The 23,307-nt window shown below is 42.6% G+C and overlaps 1 protein-coding gene across 1 annotated transcript; it reads right to left on the bottom strand.

Moving 5' to 3' along the window:
- Positions 1 to 354: 354 nt before the first annotated feature.
- On the bottom strand, positions 355 to 21,436 carry LOC113026606 (potassium/sodium hyperpolarization-activated cyclic nucleotide-gated channel 3-like). The gene is made up of 8 exons (XM_026175581.1): positions 18,585 to 21,436; positions 13,938 to 14,361; positions 10,759 to 10,920; positions 10,002 to 10,220; positions 8,555 to 8,701; positions 7,715 to 7,955; positions 6,391 to 6,555; positions 355 to 3,577 (listed from the first exon to the last, which is right to left on the bottom strand). The coding sequence occupies exons 1-8, from the start codon at positions 19,238 to 19,240 to the stop codon at positions 2,010 to 2,012; spliced, it is 3,582 nt and encodes a 1,193-aa protein (XP_026031366.1). The 5' UTR covers positions 19,241 to 21,436; the 3' UTR covers positions 355 to 2,009.
- Positions 21,437 to 23,307: the final 1,871 nt, after the last annotated feature.

Genomic DNA, 23,307 nt, shown 5'->3' with positions numbered 1-23,307 from the left:
AAATTAGGTAGATCATTATATGATAAAGCAATCTTCCAAAACCAGCTGATCTAGTGAAGTTATTTAAGGATATGGAGGATCAGGTCTGTCAGGTCTGTTAATAAAACTTTGCAGTAGCCCTGCATTTAAAATCTGTTTACTCACTAAACCAGCAGTTATCGCTCCATGAACGTGGTAGATAATTTCTTTGTATTGAGTATCTGGCAGATTATAATCCTGGTTATTTTCATTGTTGGCACCAGACAACACCATTCAGTTCTCAATTTCTAATCCGGCTTAAAGTCTAGAACTTTGCCATAATTTATTATCAGATTCTCGCACACTCTCCTCCTGGAAGGAATTAAACGGTTGAGGTGAGGGTAATTAACCATATGTCATTTTATTGCATTGAATTTGGAGGCTTAAATAAAATGTCTGTAACATACAGGTGACAAAAGAATGAGATTCGATGGCTAAAAGGCAGCAAAATGATAAATAAATATATGAATGGATGGATGAACGAATGACACTTTTAAGTTGAATGCACTCAAAATAACCTCTAAGCAAATGCCTGTGGCAGGCGGTTGGAGGAGAATAGTAATGAAGGATTGATCGAGCCCATTGGCAGAGGCTGGCTAGTGTCTGATGGTATCTCTTTCTTGTGGAACTCAGAGTCATTGCAGACCTCAGGCTCACCAACCGGGCAGCTAAAGCCACTGGACAGGATCCTCTGATGATCCGACCTGCCGACCAGCTCACAGTTTGTCACCGGCTGCAGGTCCACAAAGGTAGACGCATCATCTAAACACGTGAACTTATTAACAAGTAGAAGGATTTAAGAGTCTGGTTTTTAAAAGTAAGTCAGTTGATATACACGTTATTGATTCAGCATAGCATCACAAAGCAGCAATTGTTCAACAATACATGTCAAATCTTTCAAATATTGTACAATGAAAGAGGTAAATATGCAGCAATATGACCCATCAGGGGTTCTCGTTGATCTTGAGTCCAGGAAACTGCTTTTAGCCCTTTGACTGGTGCAAGAAACATTCAGAGCAATCTCAGTGCATCGCTGGTTTCAGGATGTTTTGATTATCGACAATTGCTTCTTTCTTTTTTTTTAAAATTCAGTTCCCTTGTTTTAATGAGTCTGATCTCAAATCAGTGCTTCGATTCACAGTACCTTTGCATACCAGTAAAAAAACAAGACAAAAGAACACACAGATTATTGCATACTATGCTAATGGCACACAAACCTCGGCTCAGGTGGATGTTTTGTACCAAAGTTATTGCCAGACTGAAATAAGTTGGCATCTATTGTGAAATCTGTCATCACCTTCATGTTTAAACACATTCAAAATGAATCCCGCTCCTCCCACTCACACATTTTCATTACATTCATTACTTAGATTTATTTTTAAATACTATCTGATCTGTGTGACCCATTTGGGTGTGCAATATTGCTGGAAAGCTATCTTGGAAGACGTGCCATCGTCAAGCCTTCAGGTTATTTCTGAAACGAGCAAAGTGCACAGTCTGTCTCTCCTCACATCTCTTACGGAGTAACCGTGCGTTCACACGACGCTCTCAGCAGTGGGAAAGGATGTGAACAGAGGACAGCAGGTTTTTTTTGGTTTTGATCATAACTGGATACAGTTGTGGACGACGTTCCAACTAAATAGGATGTGGCTAAAAGGTTACACAAATTGCCTGGACGATGGGGTTTTAAACAAATACAAATCACAGAGTGCGGTTAGAATATAATACACGGAACAATTGATACTTTCATGAGGTGTTACATATACCCATCAATACAGTTTGGATGTTATTAGCATTTTTAAAGACGCAGTATCCTGTAAAAAATATATATCTGTCACTGTCCATTATCAAACTCGATCCGTTCACTCTGGTTAAAAACAAAACCACTGAGCTATAGCACACCCTCCTACTTCAAAATTTGACATAGTGGTTAAAATGATGCCAAGTGATCTTCCCTTCACTCAGGCATTAAAGGAGGGTGTGTCTAAATCTCACAAATTGGACGGGAGTTTGGACTGTTTGTGTTCCTTCTCTAACATTTTAGCGGGAGATCTAATGGGAGAAGAGTGAAAACCAACGGACTGGTGCTGAGGCTCAGGCCCTGAATGTGTCCGACTGACAGGAGTGGCTTGACCCGGGATCGGGGTGTAGGGTTTACTGACAGCCATCGGTGAGGAGAAGGGGCTGGGCGCCCCTGCTACACCCTCAGAGGAGCCGCTTATGGCCAAAGGCCTTTCCTGGTGTATAGAGCTGTGAGAGCCTGAGATAGTCTTTATTTCCTGGGAAAAGAGATCCACCGAGGACTCTGCCCTCTGTCTGAGGGTACAGGCCACCCTGGCAGGGCATGAGGTCTGAAGGGTTAGAGGACTATGAGAGTCTGCAGTGCTGGGGAGCTCACTGTGGCATACTGTCCTTCCCCTCACAGGGCTCTGGATGCTGGGACTGTGGACAGGAGGCGTGTAGCAAGGCGAGGCCTCTGCAGAGCCATACTGGGCCAGGGAGGCAAGGGCTGAGTGCTCTGGGAGAACCTGCGGGAGAAAAACAGACTGGAGTCCTGCCAGGCTGTGCTGGGCCAGAGAGGCTGCGGCCCCGGCTCCGACTGCAGACACTGGCTGATTAAATCCAGCGGAGGACTGGGTGTTGGTGATGAAGGGAAAATGTGGGAGGTTCAGGCCACTGGTTCTCCTGCTTGCTCTGTCACTGCTGGACCCCACCTGCTGTGAGGTGATATGGGAGGTTTGCTGCAATTGGCTCAGTATGGGGCCGACTGAGCTTGAAATAAGAGGGGTTAATGTGGTGGCTGAGGGGGCCGGGAATCTCCCTGCTAGCCTCCCTGGTGCCCCCTGTTGGAGTAAACCTATCGGTCGTGGTGGGGTGGTCATAGCACCGTGAAACGGCTGGGAGTGGAGCTGAGCGGAGCAGGTGTAAGAGACGGTGGCCTGGCTGATGGGAAACACCGACGCCATGCCAGAGTGGGGAGGATGGAGCAGAGGCTGGTGTGTGTGCAGAGGGGCGAGGGGCTGCAGGCTGCTGGTGAAGATGGGCTGAGACGTCAGTATGGGTGACAACGGCCCACTGGAGAGTAGCTGTGTCCTGGGGAATACTAGTGTGGCAGTCTCAACCTCAGATCTAAGGTTGGCAGAGCTAGTGGGAGAATTGGGCCCTGAACCACAGCTACTGGAGGCACTCGCTCCAACATGTACTCTCTTTGAATAGCTGGACGGGTCCTTCACAGAGCCGGGACGTGGCACCAGAGGATGGTGGAAGAGGATTGGAGGAAGCTGGGACTGGTGGGCCAAGGCCATAGCAAGCGGGGTGGTGGCAGCCGCAGCCTGGAGCGGAGCCTGAACCAGCGGGGCCCAGATGACCGGGGTGGGTGACGGAGGAGCAGGCGGACGGTTTATACTCGGCACAGTGCTGGTTTGGTTCAGCTGAGTGCACTGGGCCATGTCGCGGTCGTGTTGCACTATTCTTTGGATGATCTCACTCTCATGAAGGTTTAGTGTGCCAGAACTTTGGTGATGCTGAACTTTGTGTTGAAGAACAGAGTTCCTCTTCCCTGTTAAGAAAAGAGAAATAAGGCCGTGATGCACTTTTAGCCCCTCCCCTTTTTTCACAAATGACATCCTTAGACAACACATCATACCACACGCTGAAGAGGAAGAATTAAATATAATTGTATAACTCAAAAATATATTCGTCAATAGTGCGTCCATGCAATGCAAACACTTTTAAATTATGTATTTCTTATTCTGCACACAAAAGCGCCCACAACTCCTCTCGTATATGGGAGTAAAAAGGCAAATGATACCTCTAGAAAATGCAGCCTGCTGTTAAAACACTACAAAAAATACACTCACAATTTGACAGATATTATCTGACAATATTGGCTTACAAGTTCAACAGTGCAAATTTTGTCATATATATTTCCATGCTTTACAATCTCACACTCTGGCACAGTGGGTCTTAAAACAATGTAGTCTCATCGTTTACAATAACCCAGCACTGTTTGTAGCACATGTAGCGGAGGAGCACCACTGCTGAGTAAACAGTGGAGTAAAGTCAGTCACTAAGTTGCAAACTAGTTTTTGAAATATGCTTATGTGAAGTTAATCTATAATGATCCAGAGATTTTCATTTTCTTCTAACTAACATACCAACATACTGCATAAATACACAGTATATAAAGACATTGCAATGTTATACAGCATATGTATCACTACTATATTGGTTCTCTAAGATGTATGTCATCCAGATTTGGGCCAGGCCTGGCATAGATGGCACTATTTATGTGATGGGATGCCATATCTGGCCCGATTGTGGTTTGGTTTATGTGGCCCAAGCCCATAGAAAACAGGTCTAGCCTGGATCTGGCATCAAGGTGTCATGGCAGGGTGTATGTCAACCAGATGTGGGGCAGGTCTGCAAATGATGGCACTGTTTGGTCTTCTATTTTAGTTAGAAGACCAAATGCCATGTTGCAATACTATACTGCTATGGTAGCTAACGTTTCAAATGCAGGTTTGACAGGTTTGTGAGTGTACACTTTATCCAAAGTCGGTTTACTCATTTTTTTCCAGTGGGTGGCTGTAGCTCAGGAGGAAGAGCAGGTCACCCATTGATCGGAAGGTTAGTGGTTCGATCCCTGGTTATTCCAGTCTGCATGGCAAAACTGAGAATGTGTGTGGCTGTAGTTAGGAAGCACTCAGTTTAGCGGAAGTGTGTGATTGGGTGAATATGGCATGTTGTATAGAGCACTTTGAGTAATCTGGGAGAGTAGCAAAGCGCTATATAAGAATCAGTCCATTCACTGATTCTTATATAGAACATGTTGTAATTACATGGCTTGATTAAGGTACACATTGGGCTGACATCTGGGGCCAGGGTTGAAACTGTTGTGGGCCAGCAGTGTGTCTGCAACTGGCCTTGTGCTGGCCCATGTGTGGGCCACATCTCACAAACCATATCTGGGCCGCCAAAGGGCCGTCATTCTTTGCGGTATGTGGGGCCATGTGTAAGCACATTTTGTGGGCCAGATCCATACCAATTTTGCTATGTGGGTATATTATGTCTCCAGATTAGACTGGAAGCAATCAAAAAGTTAGAAAAATGCCACCCTTTAGACCTAACTGTCTCTTTTAGGTTCCAATCCAACTGCAGACTGCACAAAAAATACTCTGTTTGAGTTTAGTTTACTTAGTAAATACTTGCTTATAGTATAATTCACTGGTCACTTTACTGGGTATACCTGAATAGCTGCTTAAAAATGCAAATATCTAATTAACCAATCACATGGCTGCAACTCAGTGCATTTAGGCACAGAGGCCTTGTAAAGACGGCCTGCTGAAGTTCAAATTGAGCATCAAAATGGGGGAAGAAAGCTGACTTTTAATCTTGCATGGTTGTTGTTGCCTAAGCCGGTCTCAGTGTTTCAGAAACTGCTGATCTACTGGGATTTTCCCACACAACCATCTCTAGGGTTTATAGAAAATGGGCCGAAAAAGAATAATTGTCCAGTGAGAAGGAGTTCTTGTTGATGCCAGAGGTCAGAGGAGAATAGCCAGACTGCTTCAAGCTGATAATAACCACGTGTCACAACCAAAGAGCATCTCTGAATGCATAACACTTTGGACCTTGAAGCAGATGGCTTAGGTCTTTGTTAATTAAAAACAGGAAGCTGAGGTTACAGTTCACACCAAAATTGGACAGTGGAAGACTGGAGAAAAGTTGTCTGGTCAGATGACTGTCAATTTCTGCTATGACACTGGAATGGTAGGTGTAAACAGCATGAAAGCCTGGCTCCATCCTGCATTGTATGATCAGTTCCGGATGCCGGTGAGTGGGATATTTTCTTGGCACACTTCAGGCTCTTTAGTACAGAGCACCTTTGTGACACGGTGGAACCAGAGACTCGAATCATGGATGTGCAGCTTATAAATCAGCAGCAATTGTGTGATGCTGTGACGTTAATATGGACCAAAACCTCTGAGGAATGTTTCCAGCACCTTGTTGAATCTGTGCTACAAAGAATTAAGACTTCCAAAGGACAAGGGGGTCCTTAGCAAGGTGTACCCAGGAAAATGACTTTAAACTGTTTTCCATTCATATAAGATTAATTAGTAAAGTCTAAAGACCATGGATTAATGTGGCACGCTTACATTTAAATATTATTATTATACACTGTTTTCTATTCTTGGCTTTTGTTAGCCGCTGTGCTTAAATACGTGCCTACATCCACGCCACCACTAATAACAGATATAAAGTCCAACTGATGTTAATTTTAGTGCAACACTAAAATGAACAAATGAATGATTGATAATAATATAAAATTGGTGCCAGTAAATAGGTTTTATCTTATCTTTAAGGACTAACCTATGCGATCCAGGCGATCGAGCGCCACAGTCTCAAACGCCCTCCTCATCATGGGATACTCCTCCAGCACCTCATTGAAGTGGTCTACAGACAGAGAGTACAGTCGACAGTAGTTATCTGCCCGCACGCTGGCAGTCCTCCTCCCTCGGGTCAGCAGGCAGATCTCTGCAGGGAAAGAGATGAGAAAAAAAACCCTTCAATTATTTGTTTCACCGCTTTAAAAGACTTCCTGCAGAGTGCAAGACAGGTATTAACAGCAAGGATTAAAAACAACGCATTACTATGAAGTGTTATATAATGAGTCCCCCACCACCACCACCACCCACCCTCCTCCTCCTTTCAGAAGTTGTGTGACAAGCCGCAACAGAATTCCTATCTTCTTAGATCCATTCACAAAAGAAAAGTCCAAAATAGTATTATTAGTATGAGATGATAAAGCATGAAAAAGGCTGATGCCTCTGAACTCCACAGATGGAGCACTTAATGCAATTTCTGCAGCTTACAGTTTGTTCTGACCTCATCTGTCGTGCCAGATCAGAAAAATAAAATAATGCGCCATTAAAAGAAAACAGGAGGGAAAAAAATGAGGCATATTTTTCAGGACAGACATATTGAGGATATAGACGCACAAATACACACACACACGCATACTCTGTCTCTCTCCATCTCTCTCCGCCCTATTCTGTCACTTTCTTGAATTTATTACACTTTACATCATGGGATTTCTTTTTATCTTGTGTTGGTTTTAGATGTTTTCTGTCCTAGTTTATTATTTTAACATTTCTTCGTGTTTTTAGATGTAGGAGAATAACTTGAAGCCAAATTGTTTTTGCCCTGACTGTTTTACTCCAAATAAATGCGTGACTATGAAAGGTTTAATTTAGCTGCTTTTTTTCCCCCTTTCCTCGTTTAATACTTCTGCCGAAACAAATCTGAAAAGAATTAAGAGTTTTATGCTTCGTAGTTGACATTTAATGATGACATTTCACTTTGGTGCACAGATGGAACAGACAACAGCAGGTTGAGAAAACATAACCGAGAGGAAAAATTCTGGATTTCAGCTTTAAATATGGTGTAACAAAAAGGGGAAAACCCCACAGATGGAATCAAAGATCGCAAAGCTCTGCCCCTCTTAGTTCCCAGCGCTTTTAAGGAGATGATGTGGACGATTTTTCCCAGCTGTAATAGTCGGGGAAGATAATCTGCCGAGTGCCTGAGCCAAATAAATCAAAACAAATCATACAATCACCACTCCTTCACATGCATTCAAACTGACCCACTGTCCACTACAGAACATATTAGCATGCAGAGCAGCCGACTTCACCTCCAAAATAAGAGCCATCGGACAACTTGGTGTCTTTGCTGTTCTTGGTCAGGACGCTGACAACGCCGTGCTGGATGAAGTACATCTTCTTGCCGATGGTCCCCTCCCTGATGATGTAGTCGCCCGGCTGGAAGACCTCAAAGCGTAGTTTGGTTAGCATGGAGGTGACGAAGTTGGGATCAGCGTTGGCGAACAGGGGCATGGAGGCGACCAGTTTGCGACAGTTAAAGTTGATGATCTCCTGCAGGAAAGAGAAAAAAAAGTTCACCTTTTACATTTTTTTCTTTTTGCTAATGCAATGCCTTCAAAAACAAATTTCAGTCATGATAAAAGCAGGGGGGCTAACAGCTTAATGCTCTTAATGCTCTTTTAATGAGGTCCCCCGTCCTCTTCAAGCCATTACTTATCAGATTACATGACTATTAACATTGTCAAAGTAACACAGCCATATTAGATTACATAATTAACTGTTCACCATTAAGAACAACGTGGCTCATGTCATGCATTTATACATGTGCTGCTGACGACAATAAAATGTTTGCAAAATAAAATAAGGACAATGAATAATTTTGTTAACATTTTACTATTTAGAAGAATTAAAGAAATGCTAAACAAATAGCCTACAGGTCAGAATAATGTAGCTGAAAGCTTATATAAGAATAAAAAATGTATTTGTCAAAAAGCATCTGTTTTTTTTTAAACACCAGACTTTACTTAAGGGTTATATTAAACGGACAGTAAATGATTAAGAGAGCAAATAACAACTTTATGTTGTCTTTAAGCATTTACACATTGTTTGCATAATGTATGTTATCTAAAAATCATCTGTTGATGGCTGACCTCTCTCAGCGGCTCATTCAGTTCCTCCAGTATGCTCTCCTCGTCAAACATCTTGCCCTGATACCGGTGTTCGTAGTAGTCGTGGATCCTCTGACGCATGTCTGCAGGAAGCTTGTGGAAGGACATGTACTGCTCCACTTGTTTGTACTATGAAAAGCACAAAGAGCACACTTATTAACATGATTAAAAAAAACTATATATCTATATCTATAGCTATATCTATATATATATAGATATATTCCTGTTGATTAGAGTAGCAGAAGGCTGCAAATGTAACGTAACATAACCGTGAGACAAAATGCAAAGTCATGTCAAAATGAATATATTACACTGATTGATGTGTTGGCTCAGAGGTAGGAATATAATGTGTCTCATTATTTTAACAGTCAACTGTCAGGCCATCTGTGAAACCTGCCCACAGTGCAATGTTGTGACTCTGCCCCATCTGACAATTACAGTTGTGCTCTGCAGGCTGCAGCTAATAACATTAACTACTGTGTCCTTCAGCAGTGTACTCTAGCAGCAAAGCACCAAATATGGTCCATGCACCCTGTCTATGCATGGTAAATCCAGCTGTAAGTGTCAGCTCTGCTTTTCATAATGCACTGCCATGTCTGTCTTTTTTTGTGTCATGTTGCAGTTCGTCTGTCCTTTCCCATATTCCCCAAATGAAAAGTTAACGGCAGCTATACGTGGATGTATAAAACATGTTTTTGCAAACAAAAAAGTGGGTTTACACTCCCCTTCAAGATCTGTCACTTAGTGAAAAGTAGCAATATTGAAATATAAAACAGAAATCCTGCATTAAAAATTGCACTTATGTAGGTGTCCAGATTAAAATACATCACACAGAAAAAAAGCTCCTCTCCTGTACCTAATAATATATGATATCAAATAATAATAATATTAAGGGATAGTATTCATATTTTTTATTTTTTAAGATGAAGCACATCTTATCGTTGTAATCTGCCTTTTAAGCTTAAGCTTATTGTTGTTCATATATATATATATATATATATATATATATATATATATATATATATATATATATGCAAAATGCTCATATTAAATGTGGCCACAGTTTGAAGTAATGAGGTCAGCATATGTGCAAGTAATCCCTCTGACTCAAAATCGCAGGCTTCAGACTGCTGTAGCCGCTCATTATAAATGAGGTATAAGTAAATAAAGGCCCTATTTAAGCTGGAACTTAAATATATATATAGCTGGCAGTTTAACCTAAAAAAGCACATTTTATGAACTGATGACAATTTTATTTTTTTCTTTCTCTGTTGGCAAAAGAATTCAGAAAAGAACCGAATTTGATACACTTCATAATTTGATAATGTAATAAGTGAAACAGTTAAATAATATTACCTTATGAAATGTAGTGGAACAGAAGTGTTATATCAGAAGTAAAACTGTGGATGATTTTTCAGCAAACACCCACCTTTTCTTGGTACTGCCTCCTGGAGGAGTCCAGAGACTGAATGAGTGCAGTCGCATGCCCCACAAACATGGCAAAGCAGGTGGCACCCACGATCATGCTGAGGATAGTGAGCCACACGTCAGCCATGCCGATAGGAGGGTACAGGCCATACCCGATACACAGCATGTGACTCATGGCCTTGAACAGGGCGTAGGAGTACTGCTGACCCCAGGTGTCATTCTGAAAGGGATGCAGAGGAGGAGAGATAACGCGTACGGCTATCTACGACCAGCGGCTCAGGAAATATTTGATTTGTTAGATTTTTACACCGGATGCCTCTCCTGAATGTGTAAACCACTACATTACGGAGCCATCGTACATCACATCTAAATCAGCTTAATCTGAGCTTATGGACGTGAACACAGATGTATGTCCCAACTGTTACAAAACATCATTTATGGGTAGGTCTGTTTCATGTGCATGTGCAATGACAATAAAGTTGAATTCTAATTCTATTCTATTCTATCTTCTTCAGGAGGTATTAACAGCTTTGCAAATAAACAAAAACCACCCTATTTCTGCAAAATGTTTATTGAAAAACATGTGTGACTGAAAACTGGATATAAAGATTAAACACGCTACCTGTTGACGTTAATTTAATCTGTGCTCTCAAACCGATAACTAATGACGCTTAGAGATAAATGTCTGCATGTGGTTCGTCGTGTTTTGGGGAGGAACACATTTTGGAGGCTGTCTGACTCATAAATAATCCACTTACCACCATCTTGTTCCTGGTGACCCAGCAGTCTGGGGGGAAGTCTTGCAGCATGGGAACCAGAAACTGCAGACAGCCATCCCAGTGACACAGCAGCAGCATCATACCAATCAGGTTCATGATACGCACCATGGCGCTGGCAAGGTCGTATGTCATGTGGAAAACCTGTGACACAGATTTTCAGAATTAGGGGGAGAGAGAGAGAAAAAAGAGAGATAATAAAACACTCATATCTCTTCTATAAAATGTTAACACCCATGCACGCAAACAGAGGATTTGAAATAAACAGGAGGAACCGCGATGATGGTGTTGATGGATGCAAGCGAACTATACCGAACCACACTTAATCTTCTATAGACTACCAGAGGCTATTTCAGAGCAACCATCTGTAACGTTAATGGCTGATGGGGATGGAACATATAAAAAATAATAACGCGGGATAATATCTCTTATTGAGTAAGCTGACTGTGTGTAAGTGTGTTTAAATGCAGAGCCAACAAATTAACTCTGCAGCAGCACTTTTTTTCCCCACATACAGAGCGAAAGTGTAAGAAATCTGTTAACACTAGGAAGGCCCAGAGCCCAGCCATTTGGCTTTTCTACCTTTAAAACCCGGAGAGCAGCCAAATGGCTGGTAGGCTTTTAGCTAAGCTTTAGCTTCAGGCAAGTGGAAGCTAAATTGGCTAGTCATTCATATGTAAATTGGGTTGTTACCTGGGAATTCTGGAGGGAGGGGAGTGGGGGTGTGTGGATGAGGGGGTGGGGGAGCTGCTAAAAGCGGTGAGCTTCCTTTTGTTTCATCTTGATGCATTCTCAATCATCCAGGGAAACAAATCTCCAAAAGTCACCAACTTGGAGTGTTTCAGTTTGCCATCTTAGGGAGAAATCAACACACATGGGTGTATGTCCTTTGTTGCTGAGATTTATTGATAAAAACAGTACAAAAAATCAACCATTTGTACACATTTTTACAAATAATTATAAAAAGTGAGTGAGTACATTTCAACATTTTCAGCAATCACTCACAATCCTGGCACTGCCATGGTATCTGTAGTCTGCATTTACCACATGTGTATCTGTTGCAGTGAACACATCGCACAGTGGCATGATTGTTCTTGCAATTGTGTTTGACCTGACACATGGCTCTTTTTCCAGGGCTCGGTGTGGAGGGTTGTGTCAAAGGCAACTGTTCTTTTCTTGCCTTCTTCGCAGCTACATGAGAGTGAGCTAACTCCCTTGCAAGCTCCACCAGGAAGTCCACCCGTCTTTCCTTCGTCCCGGAGCATGCTTGATACAGCACATGTGCATTCAGTGCTGCCATGTCAATCATGTTATAAAACACGGCAACTGGCCAGCGCCGTGTTCCTCTGCGGACAGTGTACTCCCGAACCATCTGGTCCATCACATCCACGCCACACTTTGTTTTGTTGTAAAGGGTGACAGTGTTTGGCTTCCTTTTGGTAGTGTTATCAGTCTGAACCACGCCGTGCATGCTGCTAAGAATATAGACTGTCTTCTTCCGTTTGGCCGCATACGCCGTCAGCGTGGCAGCAGAGGTTGAAGGAATGGAGAGTTTAAATGTTAGTTGTAAACAGCTATATCATATAATAACTGCAGCTGTAGCTGTGATCAGACATCCCCCTGCAGGCCCTGAAGCTGAGCTCTGAGGTCCTCACAAACCTGCTGGAGCCAGCTTCCATCCTGGGGAGCACGTTTTTGTGTTTCAGCGCGGGGCGAGGCACAAAACCCAGATGGTCCAGATGGACCAGATGGTTCGGGAGTACACTGTCCGCAGAGGAACACGGCGCTGGCCAGTTGCCGTGTTTTATAACATGATTGACATGGCAGCACTGAATGCACATGTGCTGTATCAAGCATGCTCCGGGACGAAGGAAAGACGGGTGGACTTCCTGGTGGAGCTTGCAAGGGAGTTAGCTCACTCTCATGTAGCTGCGAAGAAGGCAAGAAAAGAACAGTTGCCTTTGACACAACCCTCCACACCGAGCCCTGGAAAAAGAGCCATGTGTCAGGTCAAACACAATTGCAAGAACAATCATGCCACTGTGCGATGTGTTCACTGCAACAGATACACATGTGGTAAATGCAGACTACAGATACCATGGCAGTGCCAGGATTGTGAGTGATTGCTGAAAATGTTGAAATGTACTCACTCACTTTTTATAATTATTTGTAAAAATGTGTACAAATGGTTGATTTTTTGTACTGTTTTTATCAATAAATCTCAGCAACAAAGGACCTACACCCATGTGTGTTGATTTCTCCCTAAGATGGCAAACTGAAACACTCCAAGTTGGTGACTTTTGGAGATTTGTTTCCCTGGATGATTGAGAATGCATCAAGATGAAACAAAAGGAAGCTCACCGCTTTTAGCAGCTCCCCCACCCCCTCATCCACACACCCCCACTCCCCTCCCTCCAGAATTCCCAGGTAACAACCCAATTTACATATGAATGACTAGCCAATTTAGCTTCCACTTGCCTGAAGCTAAAGCTTAGCTAAAAGCCTACCAGCCATTTGGCTGGTGGCGGGTTTTAAAATGAGAGAGAAACCTTAGTATGCACGGTGCCTAAAGGGAAACCTGTACTGTTAAAAAGATGGATGTGCACATTTAACATGGAGAAAGTTTAAAAAAATGAGATCAGGCTTCAGGCAGCTGCAAATGCTTGGTTTCAGATTGAGTTTTTTTCTGCACTCCTCCTTCATTCTGCAGCTCTTCAAACCTTCTATTTGCAAGACACAGCCAATGAGAGGAAAGCTGGCCTAAAGGGAGAGAATGTGAAATAGTTTGTCAGGAAGAGGATGAACTGATAAACTGGCTGACTGGTAAACAATGATTACTTTTGAACTGTGAACCATGCAAAGCTACTCCAGTAGAGTCCTGGAACATAAGGATGAAGGTGGAAATGAGCACAAGACGTCCCCTTTGAAATGAGAGAAGCATCTGAGAGCATGCTGCAGGTATTAATCTGGAAAATAGTGTAAGAAATTCTCTAAATATCAGCCACACTACTTAAAAGACTTAAAAAATATTCCCACTTAAAAAGCTAGAAGCTGTGAATTTGTTCATTTTTATCGACTAATATTTTTAAGACTGTAACAAAATCTTTTAAATATCCAACCAGTCAGTTGAAGCTAGCCAGTATGGGGCTATCTTCATCTACCTCTTCCCACTGGTGGATATAGCGAATGAGTCTGGAGAGGCGCAGCAGCCGTAGCAGACTGAGGATCTTTGTGAAGCGGACGATCCTCAGAGCTCGGGCCGTCTTGTAAAAGTCTGAGTCGATGCGCGTCTCCACGATAAGAAAGATGTAGTCCACGGGTATGGAGGAGACGAAGTCCACCACGAACCAGCTCTTCAGGTACTTGATCTTGATCTGATGCGGGTCCAGGATGATCTCCGTGTTGTCCTCCTTGACGATGCCCGTGCGGAAGTTGAGGACCAGGTCCATGAGGAAGAAGGTGTCCGACACGACGTTAAAGACTATCCAGGGCGGCGTGTGCTCGTCCTTAAAGAAGGTGATGCCCACGGGGATGATGATGAGGTTTCCCACCATCAACAGCAGCATTGTCAGATCCCAGTAGAACCTGAAAGATGGACAGTTGGATGTGACTCACACCATAAACCACAGCAGGCCAGCGTCATTAAGGCACAGAAACGGCTAATTTCTTCTTATTTGATGTAAACAGAGGGTATAGTCTCCTCTAGGTCTGGCTAAAACTTCTTTGGGGTCGCCAAAGTGACGTTGTTGATATAATACACAGAAAAATAAAGATTTAGAGGCGACAACATTTTGGTGAAAGGAACAAATTCATGTGTTGACTTTCCTCTGTTCTTTTGATCAAATTTAATTTAATTTATCATATGATATTAGGTTGCAGGTGTTAGTTGTGGTCTATGCTAAATGACCTAGTTTCATTCGAAAAGTAAACTTGCACTAACAATGACAACAGGCCAAGAAAAGCAATTATAGTAGGAGCTCATAAATGCAATGCAATTTGGTTACTAATTTAGTTTAAAAACAGAATCTAAATAAACACATGCTGGTATTAAATCTCAGCACGGCAGAAAACCTGATTGCAAATGTCATACCTTTGTCATAAGAGCCGAGCTAAACAAACGCAAAACTGATGTAAATGAAATGTTTCTGGGTGACCAGAGAAATAGGAAATTCCTGCTTGTGGATCTGAAAATTCAAAATGAGCATTTTTTGCCTTCACTTAAGAAAAAAATTGGACAGAATAACTGGTAATAAAAACGCATCTGTTTGAACTTTGTATTAAAACAACAACAAACAGGGACGTATTGATGGGAACATTTCATCAATACAAAGCCAATCAGTGTATGCTGCTTAGTTTACACAAAACACTTAATACAAGTATGTGTGAGTATGTGCTCCAAATTCAAAGTGATTCTGGCTACTTATAGAAATGAACCTCGCTGTTTCACACGGTCTGAAAACCCAGCAGAGTTCTGTCCGAGTGAGCAGAAACAATGTAAACAAGCAAAGAATTATTCTCTGATTCAGTTAAAGAGTGGGCCAAATGGGAAAAGAGTGACACCGGTTATTGGGAATTCATTTGAATTAATCATGAATACATATTGATTTTCAAAAGTATCAGCAGGAGTGTGTTCAGTTTCATCGAAAACTGCCTGTTACTAGTCATTTACACACAAAACAGAACACATTTATTTAGCAAATGTTCTTATGAAATTTAGAAATATGGCTAATTGGAGTTCACTGTAAGCTATTCTGACTCTTGATTGATGTTTCCCAGCTATTTGCTATACTCATTCTTTTTAATCTAGCGTTCTACATTTGTCAGAGTCACACAGTAATGTACAACGCATCCACACAAAGAGCGTGTAAGATGAGAAACCATACATGTGCGATTTCATGAGTGAGTCGTGTCAAAAAACAAAACAAAAACAAATGATCTCAACAGGACAAACATGCAGGGTCAGCAAAAACTGCACGCCAGCTGGAGGTTAAGAAACCAAATATCTCATCATCTCATCAGCAGGTATATTTAAAACTTTAGCGTTTTCTCCATGAATGGGGGGGAAGAAAACTATATGGAGGCTCAAGCGTGCCAAAATATTTCTTTCTTTTAAAAAGTGTAAAGTTATTGGTATACATTCATAAATATTAAAATATACAGGATCTGAGCTTTTAATTAGCTTATGTATTTATTTATTTTCTTAGTTAATTTTTTCTTTTAAGCGATACATTTGTTTTCAAAGGTAAACTGAATTGCATTTTCTTAAGACTTAATTATGCTTTTTCTTTATACATTTTTTTGTGTGCAAAGGATGCAGCAGTCATTCAGAGTGTCACTGTTTGATCCATGCCAGGTTCACCACAATATTAGATGTAATATTTGCTTTTTCAGGTGATACCTCCCAGTGGGTTGCTGTTGTGATGAGTTACAGGTGCTGCATTGTGTTACTGGTGATGGAAAACATTCTAGAGTCGAATGAGGACAACACGGTGGAAAGAGGCAGAGGAATCTGGTGAATGCACTTCTACCTCTTCTAGTTTACTTACACCCAAAACGTTCACAGTCACATGTGACAAAATGTAGAAACCAGTGAGGGCACGGTGGCCATTTGTTCTAATCAGCTTTCTGTTGTTCTTTGCCAAACAAAGAATTTGCATTTCTCTCGACATCTGCCCGTTGTCTCTGCAGTGACACACTGGTCCTAATTGCGCTTCCTCTCTCTGGCTAAATCCACCGTTATCTCCTGTGAATCCATGTCATCTCCAGAAGTCAGCACCCATCAGCCAGATGTTGAGTAGTTAGCATTACTGCTCTGCAAACGTCACTGTGCTGCAGAGCGCTGGAACAGCTGGATAATTTTATTCATTTATTTATTTATTTTTTTAAAAAAAGGTCTGCAGAGGACGGTACATTGCTGACCACCCTGCTGGAACATCGGCTGCCTGTGCGCGCAGAATTCAGACCACAAAACAGACAACTGGCTGGTGTAATCTGATGTTACCATCGAAACAAAGCTGCTGCTTGTACGGTCTGTGGACCTCGACTGGTCCAGAGACAAAATCTTGCACTATTGAGGTCAGAGTGCAACTACGTTAAAGAGCATGAGAGCAAAAAAGAGAGGGGAGTTACAAGCAAAGTGAACACAAAAAGGCTTAAAATGGTGAAAGGAGCTTAGATCAATCAGGACAGCTGAAAAAGGGATCACATTTGTACTAGAGATACTTATCTCTTGCTGCCAGAGTGCAGCTGAAACACAACAGCCTGCATGCAGCTCAGTGGCTTAACACACACCTGTACTGTGGCTCAGGCCCACCAGCAATCATATTAACCATATTTACGCAGTGTGCCAGTTCAGTGTGTCTGCTGCTGTATCCTTAGAAAGCTTTAGAATGAAAAAAAAAAAAAACAGCAGTTACTTGATAAAAACATCAGATTGTGTGTGTCTATAGGAAGATAACAGGAAACCGTACATCGGTTATACAATGCCTTGCTGACTGTCATGGATGCGCACGGTATGTCAGCTCACAAGCAGGGCACGGAGCTGCCTCTTTGCTGGATTGCCACAAAATCTCAGAATAATCTCTGGTGCTGCAAAAGGCATCTGTAACTTAAAATGGGATCTGCGGGATAAAGCATTCACCTTATGAGACCCATGGCAAGCACTAAAAATGCCCCTCCTGCTCGCACTGCGACCCAAAGTGAGCATAAAGTAACAACACCTCGTACCTCACACACGGAGTTAACAGCTGGCCGTCCTGATTCCTCACAACACACCATTTTCATTTCAATCTCTCTTTCTGTGTGTGTGTGTGTGTGTGTGTGTGTGTGTGTGTGTGTGTGTGTGTGTGTGTGTGTGTGTGTGTGTGTGTGTGTGTGTGTGTGTGTGTGTCGTGCGCTCTCTCTCTGCGTTTTTGTGGCATGTCCCCTCCCCGTCCACACCATCTCTGCTCCATTAGACTAATTGTGCTGTAATAATCTCCCACTGATGTGTGCTTCTAATATCTTGAATGGTCATGTTACCCTATTTTGATTACCCCATTTCCAAGCCCCTGCTGCACTCTGTAATCCATTGCCCTGGCTAAATGATGACAAAAAAAGTGTAATTCAGATGAGTGGAAAAAACTGCAGTGGCACACATCGGCATACAGCTGACTGATGAAAAATATGATGACAGTGAGCATTAAGGTTAAATGCCGGGAAAATCTTTTGGTGGTGGACGTATCCAGAATACTGGTGTGCAATGAAATAGTGCAGCATGGCTGGGAAATTTGTTAACTGTGGTTGGCTTAGTTTGTTGCACATACATGCAAAGAGCTGCAAAGAGTTAATTAAGTTCTACATAACCTGATGACACCATGGACACACAAATGCACAAACTGGGCCAACCAAAGCAAAAGGACTTATATCCTGGATATGCATGACATAACCACGTTTCCCTGCAAAAAAAATGTAGACAACGCTTTTAAAAATGTCCATTTGCACACGTTAAGCCATTTATCTGCTCAAGGTGGGCTACTGAGGCACATTTAGCTAATGATCTACCTGTTCTGCAGAGGCTTACACTCCTGATTATCGTGCTGCTAATATGGCCACTGTAGTTACAGAAAGGCATGCACGGGGATTATAGTTTATACCCTTAACACATTTTATGGCTCATTCATTCCAGGCAGTTTTTAAATTATTAGTTTTAACGCATGCGCAGGCCAAATGAGCCTTTAATGTGTGATAGGATCACTGCAGCACTTCTTTGTAGGACACAACTATTTGCGATTTTAAAAAAAGAAAAAGGATTTCTGCACAGAAATTACCTAAAATCACTGTAGGGATGGATTATCCAGAAGCCTGCAGACTTCACGCGTTCCCTTTCGTGTTCCACGGCCCTCTCACTGCCCAACATCCGCAGGGAGAACTTGTTGACTCCCGGCTGGAGCATCGCCCCAAACTGCCGGTGCATGAAGCCAGCCTGGTAGAGACGCTCATCTTCGGGTATTATTTGCTCAGAGCCCTCCAACTTGATGAAAGTTGACTGGTCAAACAGTGACGGTTGCCCGACTATGCCGGTCAGCCCACCCGTTGCCCGCTGTAGGGCCCCGGGGCCGTGCTCACCGGGGAAACTCTCGTTGACTCCAGCATCAGCCTCGGGAATGAGGCGCCTCTGCTCCGCCAAATCTGACCCGGGGGGATGCCGTCCGGAGATGGAAGAGATGCTGCCCCTAAAAAAGCGGCAGTCCCCATTCAAGTTGGTCTTCACGGTGACGTCCCTTTCAAAGTCTTCGACCCCGGCCTCCCCAATGCTCTTACAACTGCTCGCGGGAGACAGAGAGGACAAATGTTTGAGCCCGATACTTTTCCTTTTAGTGTCCTTGTCGCCGTTCTCCCCTTCGTCAGTCACAAAGGGCTTTTGCCCAATGTTTTGCGGCAAGCTGTAGAGCCGTTTGCGCATGGAGGACTGGAATCTCTCCATTTGGAAGAACCAGAAGAGGTTGCGCTCTAAGGACAGCCCGTGAAAGCGGGGGGATGAATCATGAATCTCACACACTCGGGGTGCCGCTGGAGGCAAAAACAGTGACGGGGGAGGTCCGCAGGACGGGTCGTATCTTATCTGACTCTTGGGACGTGCCGCTCTCCTCCGGTTCAAACATTGAGATGCGTCAACGAATACGCGGCGGCTGCGATCAGACGCTCATGTAAAAGCGCCAAACGACAAATGCATGTAAATCCAGGTAAGCTCGTTGAGTGCAGACGGGAGCGCATCAGGATGCAGCATGCTGAGCGTCGGACGTGCCGGAGTGGGAGAATGCTGCTGCTGCTGCTGAGCTCCTCAATGACAAAGCATGATCCCCACCTCCCCCGAAAGCCTATCTGAGCCCTCTCACGGCGCAAGGTGAATACACACATGCACGCAGCTGCCCCTGGCTTTCACTGAGCGCTGACATCACTAATCCATAAGCCTCGCGCTTTCTAATAACGTGAATATTGATGGAGCTAATCTATCGGGTTGCCATAGGAGCCAGGATGGCACACGCGCTCACCCCGCCCAGGCAGGACAAACTGGAGAGGATGATTCAAGGATGCGATCTAGCATTGGAGTTGGTAGTTAAATAGTTGAGAGAATGTAATCTTAAGGTTTGGTGTTTGTGGCATCGGGCCTTACACTGCAACAAACAATTCTGATATTTGCCCAACCCGGTGAATGATGTTGGGCACAAAACTGACACTTAAGTCTGATTGACACGAGTTTTACACGAGCTGCATCCTGTGTTTAAGCATGCGTGGTTGTTTGTGATGCTCAGGATGCGCAAATCTTGTGCCCATCTTGGTCATTTCTGGTGGGCAACGTGGATAGTACGTCCTTGGCAGCACATGTACGGCAGGCAGAATGTGCGTCTATATGATGTGTATGGCTCTACTGCATTATCTGGGTTTCGCAGGTTCACCTGGCTATGAAAAAAATAAAAATAAAAACAGTCCACGTGGAAAAATCTAAGGAATGGCACCTGTAATCCATAAACCAACCCAAATTATTCTCTTAACTGCCCAGATTTCTCACCCAGGGTTAAAATATCTCAAATTGACCACCGGGTAATGATAGTATTGAATTTTATTTTGTCCCATAAACACTGGCATGATCCCCACTGTATAAATAACGCTGAATGCTTCATTGAAAATCATCAGTTGGGGGTTAATTAAAACTAAAATAGTGCACAAAGCTGTTTGGTCACATATCACCTGTGTTTTTGGCATCAGTGTTTCAGTTTTATTAGCTCAACAAGACAATTTTAGTTAAAGGGAGAAGCGATGAAATACTTCTGGCCAATGTGGCAAATTAATTTGATGAAAGGTTGTTGACAGCTGGCTGCATTAAGGTTGTATGATTCAATCCAAATGTCACTAAAGTGATTTAAACCATACAGCAATCTCATCTGGCTCACTGCCAACCAACAAGAAGGGCTGAACAGTTTGTTTCCCTCGAAATGTTTCCCCACGACACAGTGGTAAACTAATTAAAATCATCATTTGTGTGCCGCTTGCACAACTAAGAGAACTCTTCCTCCACTTAAATTATTTATTTTAATTCCCCGCCATCAGCGGCCACATAATACGCGGATATAAAGTAGCACACAGGGAAACAGGTTATTCTCTTTTATTTATTTGCTGCTTGTTAGTCTCCTAAAGGGATGCCCAGATAAGGACTTAACACTTTTTGTTTTACACCACAATCATCAAGCTTAGTGATGTTTGGTAGGCAGTAAAGCTAAATTGTCAGAGTTTTATTTCCAGCCCTTTCTGGTACCTGCAAATGTAAACATCCCAGCCTGCTGGAAATCAGGTCGGTGTGTCTTCACTGGGCTGCAAATCTGAATTTCCATGCAGTGTCATCCTTATTCGTACCCCTAGTGCACTGTATAGGTGGCTTTGGCTGATTTACATTTGACTACTTGCTTAATTTTCTGACCTGTGACATCACAATAGATCCCATCTTATCCCAAAATACAAGAAGCTCATCAAATGTTAAAAATAATAATAATAATTTTACACCCAAGTCAAAATGAGAAAACATGTTAGAGAAAACAATAGAGTCATACTCCTCACCAGCCATTTTCTTAGGTACATGTTTTCTTTAATTGCGCATTAATGTGTTAATATCAAATCAATATATCAAATCGTTATATCAATATATCAATAAATATAAACAATCTAATAAATATCTACTCAGCCAATCACCTGGCAGCAATTCAGTGTATTTAGGCATGAAGACATGATCAAGATGACCTGCTGAAGTTTAAACCGAGCACTAGAATGAGGAGGAAAGGTGATTTAGGTGAATTTGAAGATGGTGTGGTTGTTGGTGCCAGACAGACTGGTCGGAGTGTTTCCGAAACTGCTCATCCGCTGGGATTTTCCCACACAAGCATCTTCAGGGTTTAGAGAGAATGGTCCAAAAGAGAGAAAATATCCACTCAGTGGCAGATCTCTAGGTGAAAATGATTTGTTGATAGCAGAGGTCAGAAGAGAATTGCTAGACTACTGTGAGCTGATGGAGAAGTAACTCAAATAACCACCCAAGGTATGCAGAAAAGCATCTATGAGCATGCAACGTGTCCAGGCTTGAAGCAGATGGTAAATGGACTGGTTCTTGCATAGCACTTTTCTACACTACTTGAACACTCAGGGCGCTTTATACCCCATGCCTCTTTCACTCATTCATACATTCCTACTTTTTCTACACCTAAGTGCTCTCTATCTAATATTAACATACATTTATACTCCGATGAACACATTCAAGAGCAACTTGGGGTTCAGTATCTTGCCAAGGTGTACTTAGGCATGTAAACTGGAGACTTGGGCAGCCGGAGATCAAACCACCAGCCTTCCCATTAGTAGACCTGCTCTACCTCCTGAGCACCCCATCAGATGGGCTACAGCAGCAGAAGACGGTCAGGTGCCGCTCCTGTCAGCCAAGAACAGATACTTTTTATATAGATTATATACGCAGTTAGCACGCAATGAGCTCAAAATTCACAGAATAGACATGCTCTGTTGTAATCGTTGTTGCTTAAGATGTTTGTGCTGGCCATGGATTCTGGTGCTAACACATGCAGATGGAGGTGCGGAGCTGCCATTTCCGATCAAGAACAAGAAATGATAGGTTTACTGCGTTTTTTTTTGTTTGTTTTTCTGAACCTCTGAACTGGCAAGCAGAGGACGTGAGGCTCACAAACTCGAGGTTCTTTTTGCAAAAGCCAGGCAAGATGGACATAATCAGAAGAAAATGGGAGAGGGGTTTTAAAGAGACAGAAGCCAAAGTAGCTTGTATCAGTGCCGTTACATAAGTCTAGGGTGCTGAGACTCATACAAAGCTTGACTAGTTTGCAATAAGAATAGAGAGATTTAAACAACCCCTGAAATACTGAAAGTTACCGCTGTGAGTTAACGCTTCCACATTTGAGTAACATCGAGTATCTTTTCACATTGGAAACATTTTTTGTTTAAGTTAAAAAAAAAAGATTCATTTTGACAAAATACCATTTCATTTAGGTGTCAAACAATTAATAAAATCATGTATTACCCAAAACTTCCATTTAAATGGTACGTCACACTGTATGATGCTATTTTGCACTAATCACTGCTTTGTTTCACTTACCACAAAAAGTCTTTATTTAAGACAACTAATTATATGCCATTTGTGACACATGATGTTGACAACTGTGGCAGCAGATGTAAATAAAGTCCCATAAATAAATAAATAAAACATTAATCTCTCCATTAAGTTTGGAGAACTCTTTAGATTTGCTATTAAAACAATCCGCTGGCTTGTTTAAGAAGTAGTCCATCACACCGGTTTAAAGTTCACCTGACATCCGAGAGATTAATCCGCCCCGAGAGAACAACAAATCATTTTTGTCAGGAGTTGTGTTCCCTCCTTTTTTTTCCGGGTTCACAAAGTCACAGATGTCTCTCTGCTCTAGAAATGGACTGATTTTATTACTGTTTGAATCCTGCTGACATATTAATCCAGGGTGCAGCATT

This window comes from Astatotilapia calliptera, chromosome 7, assembly GCF_900246225.1.
Source record: "Astatotilapia calliptera chromosome 7, fAstCal1.2, whole genome shotgun sequence".
NCBI classification, from domain to species: Eukaryota; Metazoa; Chordata; class Actinopteri; order Cichliformes; family Cichlidae; genus Astatotilapia; species Astatotilapia calliptera.
Note: the sequence above shows the minus strand (reverse complement) of the source record. Positions and strands in the feature narration are given on the sequence as shown.

Bases quoted from the DNA above. Each gene is read 5' to 3' on its own strand.
- LOC113026606 (XM_026175581.1), bottom strand. From the start codon at position 19,240: ATGGAGAGATTCCAGTCCTCCATGCGCAAACGGCTCTACAGCTTGCCG. The intron at 10,221-10,758 runs GTAAGTGGATTA...CATCCCTTTCAG, and splicing joins TCACCAGGAACAAGATGGTG to AATGACACCTGGGGTCAGCA. The intron at 7,956-8,554 runs GTCAGCCATCAA...TCTTTCCTGCAG, and splicing joins TGAATGAGCCGCTGAGAGAG to GAGATCATCAACTTTAACTG.